The sequence below is a fragment of the Chanodichthys erythropterus genome, chromosome 11, assembly GCF_024489055.1.
Source record: "Chanodichthys erythropterus isolate Z2021 chromosome 11, ASM2448905v1, whole genome shotgun sequence".
In the NCBI taxonomy this organism is placed as follows: domain Eukaryota; kingdom Metazoa; phylum Chordata; class Actinopteri; order Cypriniformes; family Xenocyprididae; genus Chanodichthys; species Chanodichthys erythropterus.
In genome coordinates this window covers 13,095,324-13,111,047 of record NC_090231.1, presented here as the reverse complement: position 1 = coordinate 13,111,047, position 15,724 = coordinate 13,095,324, and the positions used below count along the sequence as shown (strand labels likewise).

Here is a 15,724-nt window from a genome sequence, read left to right as displayed (position 1 = left end):
TAGCTGGGCAATAAAATATTCCTCTGGGTCATTAATAGCATACAAGTACATTTTAGAAAAATTATTACACAATAAAGATGACCGCAGAAGCCTTTAAGGACATTTTCAAGTGTTTTTCTTTCTCTCCCTTGTGTTCCAGAACCTTCCCCTTCACACCTAAATCACGTCACACCAATGAGAGGATTGTGGCGCGACATAAGCGTTCCCAGGCCAATAATACAGTCCCTGCCTCAGCATCACCTGTAACTGTGTGGCAACCTCACGGGGACAATCAGTACCAGATTTCGTGAGTTTTCATATAAATGAAATTGTTGCCAGAAGGCAATGGTTGCTTTGGCAACTGAATGGTATTTCAGAAAACATACAGAAGGATCTAAAGGAAAGCAATAAAAGCGAAAGAGAGATACAGTCTGAAATAAATAATATGAGAAAAGATATCTCTCTGTACTTAAAGAACACATTCATTGCTCTACTGGCAATGGATGTTTTACTTTAGAGAAGATGTAATACCAGGACTGATGAAAGTGGTAAAGTGGAAAGAAAAGAGCATTAAATGGTTCTCATCTCATTCAATTGCATGTTCAGTGAAAGTACAAAAAAACACAAGCAGGAGCAGAGTAAAGAAGATCCGAGAATGCATTGTAAAGTTGTTTTTTTGTGTTTTTTAATCAACATTTCTTCAAAGGAATGTATTAGTTGTTTAACCCTTTTAAAGGCATGTATGCAGGAGGGAAAACAAGAGAGGGATCGTGAGGGGGGGCGAAAGATGGAGGGATGGACACAGAAAAGAAAACATCACACACAAACATGGTGTTTTACAAACGTCTGAACACATCACTGGAGAGGAATGGAGGTCTTTAAAGTGGCCGCCACCCGCTGGCTATTGGCACAGAGAAACACGTACACACAACTGAAGCGTTCTCTAAAAAAATACACACTTTGTGGTTCCGTCCCCCGCTTGTGTCTGCGTACAGAATACTGGTCCCAGCGTTCATGGCGAAAGCAAGTGCACAAAGAACCGCTCGATGTGAAAGACAGAAGATGGAACTTTCTGAGGCCAGATGTTCGATAAACGAGACCTAAAAAAGGGAGGATGGTGAGCAGAGAGAGTTTGTGTCTCCTCATGTGTCCTCTGTGACCCGAACGCAACAGCACCTGCGAACGCTCTCCTCCACTTCGGTCCGTCCTTGAACGACGTCAACGTGTGTTTCGGACAAATACGTGCACCGACACGCACACACACGTATCCAAGTCCATGTGCACAGGGTCAGAGACATGGCTTACGCTGATTGTTTTAGTAAATGCAACAGAATTGGAACAGAAATTGAACGCTTAAATATGTATGAAACAGCTCACGAGTACAACAGCGCCGAACAAATGAAATACCTCCACATTTTAGGCAACTCGATATTGAAGTAACAAAATCCAAATTTGCGTGTAAGAAGAAAACATCAATGTGACAGAAAAACAATGTCGTTTTTTTTTTTTTTTTTCTCACAGTCTTGATGCACCAGAGTGATACAAAACTAAATGCTTTTGAGAGACAAATATTGAAGCTTTCTAGGCAGATTGAAAACAGTAACAGATTGTTCAAGTCCCAACGTCAGTCACAAATCACATCTGGAAAATAAGACCACCAACATTTTTGGGTATGAATGGCTTGTTATTATGTGCGTGTATGCGGTGTATTTCTTAGCGATAACATTCTTTTACACGCATACAAAACACACTGTGACAATGGCAGTGAAACAGAACACAATTTGTACTCCTAAGGCCGGAAAAATATTCTATGCAAGCATGCAAACACAGATGCTAATGCTTGGTCGACACATTAGAAAGTGCTAGATCAAATGTGAACGAAGTTTAGCTGTTTTCAAGAATAGCATTGTACTAATTTGTTCCCTTATTTTAATTAAATCATGGTCATGATTTTAATAATGTAATAGTATACTAGCTTATTAGTATGCCATTTTGAATTCAGCCTGTTAATAGCTTTAGCTAACTTTTTGGAATAGCATAGATGGCTAACCTGCTTAGTGAGATTGTTTCCCAAACAGAAAACTGACTGTAGAAGAAAAAAAAAAGTACGCTAATACACCCTATAGCACCCTTTGTGGTCATACTGAGAATGCAATTGAGTTCTAACACATTTCAGAATCTAGAGACGTGCTAGAAGCATTTGCGCTAGCATACTTGCGTAGAGTATGTTGCAGGCCTAAAAGAGATATTTTCATTGGCACTAACTGAGAAAAACACACAGCTAGTTACAAAGCTGCATGATTGTGTGTGTGTGTGTGAGAGAGAGAGAGAGAGAAAAAGGCAAAGAGAGGGAAGAAAGAGAACGTGAAAGAACAATGCTAATCACTGCATTTGTTGAGGTAACTAGCATATATGCCCAATCAGAATGGCTTTTGATTGTGTTTTGGAGGTGTGCATGTGTGTGTATGTGATTAAATCTCTTTACAAGAGATTTTCTGTGTGCCATGGCCATTGAGTTGTTCTCCAAATGTGCGTGTGTGTGTGTGTGTGTATGTATGTGTGTCCGAACAAGTCTACATTAAATTGAGACGTGCCCGCAGATACTCAAGAATTTGAAACGAGTCTGGAAATATTTCCACTTCACTTCATGTGAACACAAAAGTGCACTGTGTGTCTGTAAGAGTAATTCTGTGTGTCCATCTATCCTGTTGTCCATCTGAGAGAATGAGATCCTTTCTTCGCCTCATCTGTCTCTTTGTACCTCAGAAGACCACCGGGCCTAGATCTGCCTCTTCCACTGTTTCAGACGAGTTAATAAAAACCTTTCCATCCCTCTCTTTCTCTCTCTCTCTCCTCCTTCAAGCACCTTTCAACTTTCCTTCTCTCCCCTCCCCTATTTTTTTTTTTTAATGTGTGATTCTTCCATAGTTTCACAGTCGTTCTGGAAGTTTCCTCGCTCGTGTGTTTGCCTTCCCAACAGGCGGTGTTCGCATTCTTTTCTTTTTATTTCACCCCCATCCAATTCTTGCCTCCTTTCTGGGTTTTTTTCCCCTTTTTTACAAGCGTCTTTAAAAATAATAATAATAAAGAAAAAAACCTTCTCGGATTGTTCTACCTCAACACATTCACAAACGAGGTCTATCTTCAAAACTACATCAGAGTACAAGGAGCTATAAAAATATATGTGTAGAGCGGAGGAAACTCCTGGGAAAGTGAGGGGGAACCAAACAAACTTGGTTGGTTTCTGCAACAAAATGAAAGCATTAAATTAATTTACAACTCAAAAAGGGAAGGAAACAAGGTCAGCATGTCATAAAAAATAGGAAAACAAAAATTAGGCCTAGCAAACTGTAAATTTACATGGAAAAGAAATCTAAAAATTATTTTACTGAGTATTCATATATAATTATAATCTATGTGTTGAAAGCGATAAAAAACTTTTTTGATGTTCGCTCATATTTTTGTGTTTTGGTTTGAAACGGTCTAACAAACACACACGCCCTTGCTCACGCTAACACTGTACGCGATCACACACTCATCCACGCACAAAAACACTTGCGAGTTGTATTGATGCACGCCGGTCGCGACGTGTGCGACTGGAGCGTTGGAATATTTATCCTACACACTCACAAAATACACACGTTATTAAAATATACAAGATTCTCCACGCCACTACAATCCACCAATCAAACACATGGGTCCTAGATCACGTGACTGCAGCCCTATGTGACGATTGGCTGAATCAATGGCCCCTCCCCCTTACGAAGGAGTTTAACACAAACTAGACTGCTATTTGTGAGTAAATGTAGCATTCAAACTCAAAGTTGTCTTTGTAGGTTTGGACAAGTTTTCTTTTTCTTTTTTGTATGTTTATAGTCTCAGTTTTTGCAAGTACATCAGAAAAAAGTTTGGATCCTTGTGCTCCAGAATGCCCCCCATAAAAGGAGTTAATGTTTTTCAGTTGGCTGAATCGCTCCAGGAGGTCTTCTCTAGCTTTAAGAACTTTTCCCCATGTGAGACGTCAGAGAGAGGGAGGCCCTCACAACAGGACATCCTCTCTCCAACAAAAGGCCAAAGTTGGGGGGAGTGGCGAGGAATGATAACACACACACACACACAGACACACTGCACCACGAATGGTCAGTGTGTCGGAGAAATGCGTGCGAAGGTAAAAGAATCTGATCTACGGGGATGCCGACTGTGGGGGGGCGGGGCTTGGGGGCGTGATTTAGGTAGTCGTTTAAGGTGGGTGTGGTCTCAGCGGATGTTGTCGGTAAGGTCGTCTCCGGTTCTCATACTTTATAGTAGATGTTGGCGGGACTCTGAGGGGGCATCTCCTGTACGATGTAGACCGGATGGCCGTAGTCCCCGCTCACTTTCTCGTAGTGCGGGCAGTAGGCGGAGTCAGAAGTCCGCAGCGGGATGATGATGTCGCTAGGCTCCGAGCCGTTGTTGTTGCCGCCTCCTACGCCCCCACCGCATCCCCGTTTGGGAGAGGTCAGGGAGGAGAGGGACAGGGGAGGGTGGTGTGATTCGGAATGCTTGGCATGTCGTCGTCGGTAGCACACCACGCAGATCACGGCGGTCACAAGCAGGAGGAAGGCCGAACCGCCAGCCGCACCTGCGATAACAGCAATGTTGGAGGGAGGAAGGGGGCCATTTTCTCCACCAGGACTTCTGGGAGGAATTCTGGGATGTGTGTTGTTTCCAGCACCTGCAAAACAAAGTGAAGAATTTGAGCAATTCCACAGACACTTCATATATATGCCACCTACTCAATCATTTTGACTCGGATATAATTAACAATTTAGAGATATAATAATTTAAATGGTGGCTGTCATTAAAGCTGTTCATTGAAAAAAATTCCTCTTTTTCAGACATTTTTTAATGGAGTTTAGAGATTTATTCTAACAAAGACTACCATTCAAATGTTTTTTTTTTTTATGAAATTAATACTTTTATTCAACAAGGATTCATTGAATTGATCAAAAGTGACAGTAAAGATGGTTTCTATTGAGCAGGTAAAAATAAGTAAAAATAAAATGCATATATTAAATATTGCACATATTTCATATTTATGATTTTATTGATGTGCATTTTATTTAGCTAACTAACAAGCTATGGACACTGAATTAGTTTCAGCAATGTGCCACGCCACATTAAGGTGACAAAACAACATTTATGGTCTGAATATCATAATTAAAAGGGCAGTTTGAAAAGAATTTATCAACAATTACAAGTTTTGTGATGGAAATGATGGAAGTCACATATTGATTGAACAAGCTTCAACATTAAATTAGTTCACATAAGTCCCGTAAAGTGACGCCCCTTGGCTGAGCATGGTTTTCCAAAGTTCAGTGCTTTTTGTCAGGAAACTTTCTGGATTGCATGTGGTGACACCCATTAGTGAGATGACCACCTTTAACTTGTTCCCGTATTGGAGTGCAGACTCAGAGAAGTGCCCTCTGACATTTACATGAGTATTAGTCTGATGTTGCGGGTTCATTAGCGCTGCCACATCCTGCCCTCTAGCAGCGCCTTCCTCCGTCTACCTCGTCATTTGATGGGCTAGTTAATGACTTTAACCAATCAAATGGAACAAATTAAATGGAGCCAGTCATCTAACCCTTTTGATTGGCTTGTTCATGTCCTTAACAGATCAGACTGAACCAATTAGAGCCCTCCATGTTCACTCAAACTGTCAGAAATCGGAATAAAGTTGGAGGATGTTGTAAAGTACTGGACTTTTCTCTGAACTCGCTGACCAGTGACTCAGATCAAAATGAGTCAAGGTGGATTGGGTTTCCGCAAACATGCATGTTTTGGCACGTGTAAACCTGTGGTCAGCCGCTGTGGTCTGGCAATGGAGACGTGAACCACAATCATCGGACCGTTGAGTTGAAAAAATAGAGATCGGGAGATGAGTATTTGGATACAGCATTAAGTCCTGTTCACAACAAGAACAAAATGCAGAAGTGACACAAATGTCAGACAAAAGGTCTGTTCAACTGTAAACCAGAAAAACTTTCCATAATCAGGCAAAGTTTTGTCTCCAGTAAGAATAGTTTCATAGAAGTGCTCTGTTTTTAAATTCAAAATTGTTGTTTTTTGAGTGAATATCCATGCTGAATATTTCCTCTGTGTGAATAGGCCTTTACAGTACTTGTAGACGAGGCTACACCATGAATTATTCTTAATATAGCAACAGTTTTTTTGTTGCTGGAAGTTGTTTATCGTTCAATTTTTTTGCCCTAAAAGCTGTTAAACACTCAGAGGACACACCGGGGAGCAGCAGCTCTAAATGTTCTCTTCTGTAATAAAAACACATAATAAATAACTTTTTTTTTAACACATGGAAACATGAGCTGTGGTTTATGGGCTGCAGTATTGAGTATTTAGCCTCTTCTATGAACAACAGCTGAGAGAGCATTTTAATAGATGTGGGATCTATGAGGCTATATTAGTCATTTATCTTTACATAACGGGATTATGGCGTGTGGGAGGCATTTCGCAGGGGAAATGAAAGCCAATCTAAACGCTGTGACTTGATTGGGCTCTTTAAGATGAAGAACCTGTGGAAGTACAAAACCTCACAATAGAGATGTGCTAGATAACCACCACATGGTCATTCTCAAAGGTGGACTGGCTTACTATAAAGACTTTATAGGTTATTAAAGAGACAGTTCATCCAACAATGAACATCTCAAACCCGTAGGAGTTTCTTTCTTTTGTATGTCCAAGCTGCTGCTTTGACACATAGGCTGTCAAGCTTCAAAATGGAAAAAAGCAAATTGAATGTAGTCCATGTGACTTCAGAGGTATATTTAAAGTCTTCTGAAGACATTCATATTTAAAGGGTTAGTTCACCCAAAAATGAAATTTCTGTCATTAATTAGTCATGTCGTTCCACACCCGTAAGACCTCCGTTCACCTTCGAAACACAAATGATGATATTTTGATGAAATCCGAGAGTTTTTTTTTTAATCCTCCACTGAAAGCAAAGAAATGATCACATTCAATGTCCAGAAAAGTAGTAAAAACATAGTTACTTGACTACAGTGGTTTAACCTTAATGTTATGAAGGGTTCTCGTCCTTTTTGTGTGCAAAAACAAAAAAATAGGGGTTTGGAATGACATGAGGGTGAGTAACTAATGAGAGAAAGGGATTTTTAGAATGAAAATCTTGCCCTCCGTCACCACACCACGGTTGGTTGCACAACATGTACGAACCAACGGTGTTTGGTGACATCAAATATGCATGAAATGATGAAATTTCATAGAATAACAACTTATGGCCTCTAGATTATTACATTTAAAGCATGCATTTTCTGTAAAGCTGCTTTGAAACAATATGTACTGTATTGTGAAAAAAGTGCTATACAAATAAACTTTTGAATTGAATTGAAATTGTGGTATTCACACAAACCTAGTTGTATGGAACACTATCATGTTACTTTTTGACAGCCCGTAGTCATTGTATACTTTTAGTGTATGTAAATTGGCAGTTTGAAAATTCATCAATGATGTTCTAATTTTGTGTTCCACGGAATAAATAATTGTTATTTTCAGAGTGAACTTTATAAAGGCAAACTATAGCCTTTGGGAAACACAGATGGGAAAGGTACAACAGGTTTGATTACACACTTTAAATAAAAGAGATGGAACAAATGACCATTGTGCTAACTTAGCTGGACATAGCTGATGTTTCAGTGTGTGTATATGTGTGTGTGCAGCTGTGATCTCTACGGGAGACAATGAGAGCCCCTGCCGAGCAAGAGAATGGTCGGAAATACAGGGATCTGTCTGCAGGCGCTCTCAATTGGCCCATCATTATTCTTGACACAATTCCTCTCGTTTTCTCACTCCATCCCTCACTCCTTTCCTCCACCTCCACCTTCGCTCCATGTCTTTATGACTGTCCGTGTTATTTATGCTCGTAATGACCTGAAGCCCCCCAAACCCACCTACACCCTCCACCACTCCAACTGAAGACAGATAGACAGACACAGACAGATAGATAGATAGAACAACAGATACAATGACAGACAGACAGATACAATGACAGACAGACAGATAGATAGACAGATGGATAGATAGATACATAGACAGATAATGAGACACAATCTCTCTCTGTTATTTTGTGTCTGTATGTCAAAGAAAAAACAGAATAAGACACAAGGCTCCAGTCTCGCACTCCCAAATGTCATACCCGAGGAAACAAAGAGTGTGAGTAATTTTCTCATTCTATCATCATACACTAATCATCCCTCTCTCCCTCCCATTTTCTGTGTCTTTCTTCCTCTCAGGACCAACTAAACCCGGGCCGCTAAACTAATGGCATTAATAAGTCTCCGAAACGATGGCTCTCTCCTCCTCTCATCCTTTATCTTTCCCTGTACGGCCATTACCCCCACCGCATTCTGCCTCCAGTTTGCAGCTTAGGGGCCTCCGTAGAAGATGCAGAACAGAGGAAAAGAGGGAAAAAAATGAGGGAACGTGAGGAGGAGAGAACAAACAGAAGGGTGGAATATATCAAAAAGAACCTGAGCACCAAGACGCCTGTTTCTCTCTATCCATCTGTCGCTTCCTTCCCTTGTTCCTTTAGTTAGTTCTGTTCTTTTATTAATGTTGTGTCTGTTTGGGATGAGCCGTATCCTCATGATACTGAAGGCAGCTGTGTTTACCTGGATTTTGGTTGTTGATACGGCCCGCAGGGTCAGGTTTGGGAGATTTGGCCGGCAGACCATATGGACCTATGGACAAACAATTGGGAAACAGGTTAGTAATAATAATGATTCAGTCAACCTGAAAACAACGTAAGAACAACATATGCATCTGTATCACAACCTTGTAAGCAGTCGTGTAAAGTATTTGAGTAAATGTAATGGTCCCACTTTATATTAAGTGGCCTTAACTACTATGTACTTGCATCAAAAAATAAGTACAATGTACTTATTGGGTTCATATTGAATTGCAAAACACTTTTGCTGCTATTGAGGTGGGATACGGGTAAGGTTAGGGACAGGTTTGGTGGTATGGGTAGGTTTAAGGGTAGGGGTAAGGTGTAAGGGATGGGTCAACAGTGTAATTATTAATGTAATTACATTAATTAATTACTGATGTAATTACATGCAGGTGTTTTAAAATATAAGTACAATGTAAAAACATGTATGTACACAATAAGTGCATTGTATCAAAGGATTAATTTAAATGTAAGTACATAGTAGTTAAGGCCACTTAATATAAAGTGGGACCAATGTAATGCTTAAGTATCTTTTTGGTTACTTTGTAGTTTGACTGAGTATCAAAGATATTAGTGTTGTCAAGTAACGACTTCGATACCAAGTCAGTACTGAAATTTTAAAAATGTGATGCGCTGTATAGCGGATTCATAAACACCTCTGATTGGCCATTGTGTTCACACACTCAACATATATGTCTGTGATTAGCTTCAATGATCAACGCAGGGGAGCGTTTGAAAGCACACGGAAATGTTTGAATTTGAAAACAGGAGTGGGAGCATTTGAAAGCTGGCCGGTCTGCTGATAGACGCCAGCTTTCAAACGCTCCTGTGTGTATCTGTGTAAGCTCTCGGTGAACAGTGTCATTGATGTCTGTCAATGACACTGTCAAGACACTGTCATGTTTTTGAAGTGTTGATCATTGTAGCCAATCACATACATATCTGATGAGCATGTGAACACAATGGCCAATCAGAGGTGTTTACGAATCCGCTCAACAGCGCTCAAAGCATCACGTTTTTTTTTAAAATTTCAGTACCTTCTTGGTATTGCAGTCGGTACTTTTGACAACACTAAAAGATATTAGCAAATTTTACTCTCTACTTGAGTACATTTAAAAAAAAATAAAATTTTGCATGGCACCTAACTTTTTCTGCAGCAGTTTATTTCTGCTACAAATGAAGAAATATTGCCATCTACAGGACATTGAAGGTACTATATCTTGTGCATTTTGCCCCTACTCACTCAAACCTGTCAACAAGGCTACTTTACGCAAATGCGAGAGCATTAGGAGGTAGTTGTGAATCGCAGGTGTTTCATAGGTCCCACTTTATATTAGGTGGCCTTAACTACTATGTACTTACATCAAAAAATAAGTACACTGTACTTATTGGTTATATTTTGAATTGCAAAACACTTTTGCTGCTATTGAGGTGGGATACGGGTAAGGTTAGGGAAAGCTTTGGTGGTATGGGTAGGTTTAAGGGTAGGGGTAAGGTGTAAGGGATGGGTCAACAGTGTAATCATAAATGTAATTACAGAAATTAATTACAGATGTAATTACATGCAGGTGTTTATAAAATATAAGTACAATGTAAAAACATGTACACACACAATAAGTGCATTGTATCAAATGATTAATTTAAATGTAAGTACACCTAATATAAATTGTGACCATTTCATATGAGTTGAGGACATAGCTACAGCCAAAACCAAGTACGCTTTGACTATTTAATTTTACTTAACATTATTTTATTTATCCGTTATATCAAAGAGAACTTTGTGAAGGATATTGGTTTACTTATGCCCTTTTTGAGCACTTGAGCTCAACTGAGACTTGAGTGTTTGTAGACGTTTAAGAGGCTTTTGTGTCGACCTTGATTTATTGCAATATTGAGATACAGGGAACAACTTTAACAGAATAAAATGCAAAAGTTAAAATGTGGTCCCTTTAAGATGTATCACACCACAAATGTTGCTGTCGAGGGGCTACTGTTGAGGTTACAAACACTTTAGACAGCAGACAGACATTTCACACAAACACACACACACACACACACACAGTCATCTCTGAGCTTACGGCGAGCTGTCACACTTGTCAAAATGCCATGACAGTCTGTGTGTGTGCAGGCACATCTCATCAGATATCTCCAACCGAAACGGCTTTTATTTAGATGACAAACAAAACAGACGTGACCTTTCAGCCACGAAGCAGATAACAACTACAGTGAGAGAGTGAGAGTGGAAAAGAGAAACAGAAAAGGATTTTCAAGTAAAGTCAATAAATGTTCTGAAAAGAAAAATCTAATTATAGCCAAAGATGGAGAGAGGAAAAAATAAATAATAATAAACTGGAAAAGAAAAACAACAAAATGTTTCATAGCTGTGTTGAATCCTCTTTCATTCAACAGTGTAGTTTGATAGGCATGACTGATAAATAACTCTAAATACACAACTAAACAGACACGAGTGTGTGTGTATGTGGTGTACTGTTACGGCTCAGGGAGTTGTGTCCACAGTCTGTTGGGATTCACTTACCGCTGTTTTCCTGAGTTTAATAATGAAAACTAACAAGGGCCCGACAGAGTTTGTGTGTAAACAACAGCTATTGGTCATGAGAGTGGTCATGTGTGCCACTGAGAGAAACGCTTTACTGAGCCTAAGTTTCTGCAAATCCAGCATCCGTAACTGTTTCAGGTGACCAACCCCTCTGGCTTTGTCTGCCGATATGCTCCCAAGAGTTTGTGTTTGTGTGTATGTGTGTGTGTGTGTGTTACTCACTCTGTCCCACTTTCAGCACCACCTTCATGCCCTGTGTAGCGCAAACTCCTCCTCTCATGCTCTCCAGCCCCTGACGCGTCCCGTCTGATGTAGCTGTGAAAGAAAAGAAGAGATTTTATTATTTTTATACTGTATAATATACAGCCATCAATCAACATCAATACAAAAAAAAGACTGTTTTGAAGGTCTTATTACATTTTTACAAGTAAAATACTTTAAAAGAGAAGAATATTTGAAATGCAACCCTGCATAAGATATTACGCATTGTTTTCATAGATTATATCTTGAATGTACATCTATTTTTGTATCTTTTTTACACGTGTATTTGTGTTTTACTGCAGTGGCAGATTTTTTCACTTGTTTTAAACTGCCAGTGCAGACAAAATACACTTCTATTATAGATACATTCTCTGAACACAAGTCTTAATATCTTATGCAGTTTTGCTTCTCAAGTTTATTTATGTCGTTTCAAGGGGAAGATTTTTTTGCGGTCTGAACTGATATTTCCACAAATATATCCAGAGATATTGTACATACAACGTATAAAATAGTTAGCATCAGAGCGTAGTAGTTACTTTGAATTTAAAACGTTATTCTAAATCCACAATTTGAGTAAAAATGTCTAAACTTTTGCCAGTCTGATCAAACGGTGAGTCAAGACAGAGATAGTAACTATCTCAACATAGGTCAAGTTGAGAGCACTGCATTGTGGGATACAGTATCTCACATGGTGTGCTCTGGTCGTATACTGCACAATTGATCAAATCTGGGTATTTTATGCATACAGAAAAAGTACCTAATGTGCACAGCATGCATACTGCATGCTACAAAAACAGCATGTGTAATACACTATGCTGCCGTGAACAGACTCGCAGACACAGATCTCATACTGTAGCAATAATAGTTCCCACTGACACACAGTCATTCTGCATAGATATTTGATCTAATGTAGATTAACACATACAAATGTCACTCTGCATCATGGTGCTGCTCTAATGAGGCCTAATTTCCGGTCCCAGAGGAGGTCATTTAACATCCTAAAACGCCTCAAACTGCATCCATCACTCACACACACAAACTCTCTCAATCCAGGACTCATTTCACTTCCTCCATTATGCTGACAGGATCTTGAGAAATGATATTGGTGAGCTTCATGGACCTAACTGGGCCAGCGATGGCTGCTCCTGATATGAAGTAGGCTACAGGTGAATGTTATGTGAGATGCATGTGGGTTGAAGTGAGCTAAGAGTGGCCGACGGCTGGTTACATGTGGGCCAGACCCACGGGCCAAAGACAGGACAGGACAGCTTGTCCTTGGTAATAAGGTCTGGCCGTCTTAAATGAGAGAGAGAGACAGCGATAGAAAGAAAGAAAGAAAGACATAGAGAGAAATAATGACCTGATGTAAGTGAGAGTGCCATATCTTATTTACTGAGAGAGAGAAATTAAATGGAGGACAGACACACCCTAATCCTTCAAGTGTATAATATTTATAATCTCCTGATTCTGATTCCTTCATTTATTTCAAATATATCGCTCTCTGTCAGTCTCAAGTGGACCTTTTAAACAATTTGATCAGCATCTGAAAAGAAAAAAAAAAATTACCCCTAGGCAGAAAAATAACATTCCCACCAATGACCCATGAAGGGTGTGTGAAGAAAAGAGACCTTCACACCTTCATCTCACCCTCAATCATGCTCTCAGCCTCACCGAAGGACTGCAGAGTGTGTTTGTACAGGGTCATAGGTAAAACAATAGACAGATGGTCTAGAACTGAAAGATGAACTGAAATGTGCTTTTAATATACTATCTCTGTATTTAAAAAATGTATTTAGATATCACTTATAGTACAACCCATAGTGTAGGGCTGTCAAACGATTAATTACGATTAATCGCATACAAAATAAAAGTTTGAGTTTGCCTATTATATGTGGGTGTACTGTGTGTAATTATTATGTATATATAAATACAAACACATCCATGTATATATTTGAGAAATATTTACAAGTATATGTATTTATTTATATTTTCATATAATTTATATTATATATAAATAATTTTTTTTTGTACATAAATAACATATTTCTCTTAAATATATACATTAATTTTGTGTGTATTTATACACTACCATTCAAAAGTTTGGGGTCAGTAAGATTTTGTTAATGTTTTAAAAGAAGTATCTTCTGCTCACCAAGCCTGCATTTATTTGATTAAAAATACAGACAAAAACAATAATATTGTGAAATGTTATTCCAATTTAAAACAGCTGTTTTCTATGTCAATATACAGTAAAGTGTAATTTATTCCTGTGATCAAAGCTGAATTTTCAGTGTCTTCAGTGTCACATGATCCTTCAGAAATCAATCTAATATGATGATTTGATGCTCAAGAAACTTATATGATTATTATCAATGTTGAAAACAGTTATTTACATTTTTATTTCATGACGCTATGATGAATAGAAAGTTCAACACAACCGTTCAAAAGTTTGGGGTCAGTAAGAATTTTAATTTTATTTTTGGGGGATAGAAATAAAATTAATCAATACTTTTATTCATCAAGGATGAGTTAAAAGATCAAAAGTTACAGTAAAGACAATTATAATGTTAGAAAATATTCTATTTTAAATAAATGCTGTTCTTTTGAACTTTCTATTCATCGAAGAATTTTGAAAAAATATTGTACACAACTGTTTTAAACATTGATAATAATAATGAATGTTTCTTGAGCATCAAATCAGCATATTAGAATGATTTCTGAAGGATCATGTGACACTGAAGACTGGAGTAATGATGCTGAAAATACAGCTTTGATCACAGGAATAAATTACACTTTACTGTATATTGACATAGAAAACAGCTGTTTTAAATTGGAATAATATTTCACAATATTACTGTTTTTGTCTATATTTTTAATCAAATAAATGCAGGCTTGGTGAGCAGAAGACACTTCTTTTAAAACTTTAAAAATTGTACTCACCCCAAACTTTTGAACGGTAGTGTTTATACATATTATTTACACACATTACTCACACATATATTATGCAAACTCAAACTTTTATTTTGTATGTGATTAATCGCGATTAATCGTTTGACAGCCCTACCATATTGTACTATAAGTGGTAACTAAATATATTTTCAAATACAGAGATAGTATATTAAAAGCACATTTTAGTTCATATTTCATGGTGTCTCAAAATAGCACAGTTGAGTACACTTAGATGTTCTTAAGATTATCTTAAGAAGTACTAAAGAAGAATTTTTAGTATATTAAGTACAAAATTAGTGCATGAAAATAGAGCACTTTAAGTACATTATAGAAGCATACGTTTTTCACATGGGTAGACAACCAGACAGACAGGCAGGCAGACAGAGCTGGAAGGTCAAGGTTAACTGTAACCCTAAAACATCTAGATATTCTGAGACATTCTGTGAAATAGAAAAAGAGAGAGGGACAGAGAGGAAGGGAGACACTGATGGTCTGTGACAAGCTGTTGCTGATGTGATTGAGAATAGAGATGATAGGAGGTGATGGAAAGCCCAAATGTGTGAGCAGACAACAGTAAGGAAAGTGCAAGAAAGAGTGGAAAGAGTGAGAGAGGATTCTCTTTTGAGAATTATGAATGTTGCTCTTCCCTGTAAACTGAAAGTTTTTGCAGCAAAGATAAAGAAAAGGGGAGAAACAAAAGACAAACAAGAACAATACTGTTTATTGTAAATAGCAAAGCTGAACCTTTGGCTCTACTTTAAAGATAAATGGAACACAAAGAGAGAGAAACAAAGAGGTAGAGAGAGATAAAGAGTTAAAAATGGGATGAGAGACCGATGGAAACACGAGGACGGGAGAGGGAGAAAGAATAAAGTAAGGACAGGATGAGTAATTGAGACAATGATCAGCAGTGATGGCGGGATGAGGAGAAATAGAGGATGGAGTGGCAGAGGCACACCATTCTCCAAGTCTCATAAAACAGGAACGGAAAGAAACGAAGGGCAGAAGTCATTTAGAAACATCACAGTCTTTTGTTCTTAATGACTATGTGTATTTTATTCACATCAATGTGTGTATTTCTCCACGATAAGAGTAAAAACATGCGTAAAGACAGTAGCTGCTGCATGTCACAAAGATTCAAGAGAAAAGAACTGATAAAAAAAATGAAGTGTAAAGGCCACAAGAGTGATTTAGTGAACAAAACAACGAACAAATGAAGCCGGGGAGGCTCTGTA

At 38.4% G+C, this 15,724-nt stretch overlaps 1 protein-coding gene across 2 annotated transcripts in view; it reads right to left on the bottom strand.

Moving 5' to 3' along the window:
- Positions 1–657: 657 nt before the first annotated feature.
- efnb3b (ephrin-B3b) overlaps positions 658–15,724 on the bottom strand; it is a 98,297-nt gene continuing 83,230 nt past the window's right edge. For both annotated transcript variants that reach the window (XM_067401773.1, XM_067401775.1), the window contains exons 3-5: positions 11,502–11,594; positions 8,664–8,732; positions 658–4,693 (exon numbers count right to left, since the gene is read on the bottom strand). In XM_067401773.1, coding sequence (XP_067257874.1) covers positions 4,272–4,693; positions 8,664–8,732; positions 11,502–11,594 — 584 coding nt within the window. In that variant the 3' untranslated portion in view covers positions 658–4,271. The remainder of the gene's footprint in view (positions 4,694–8,663; positions 8,733–11,501; positions 11,595–15,724) is intronic.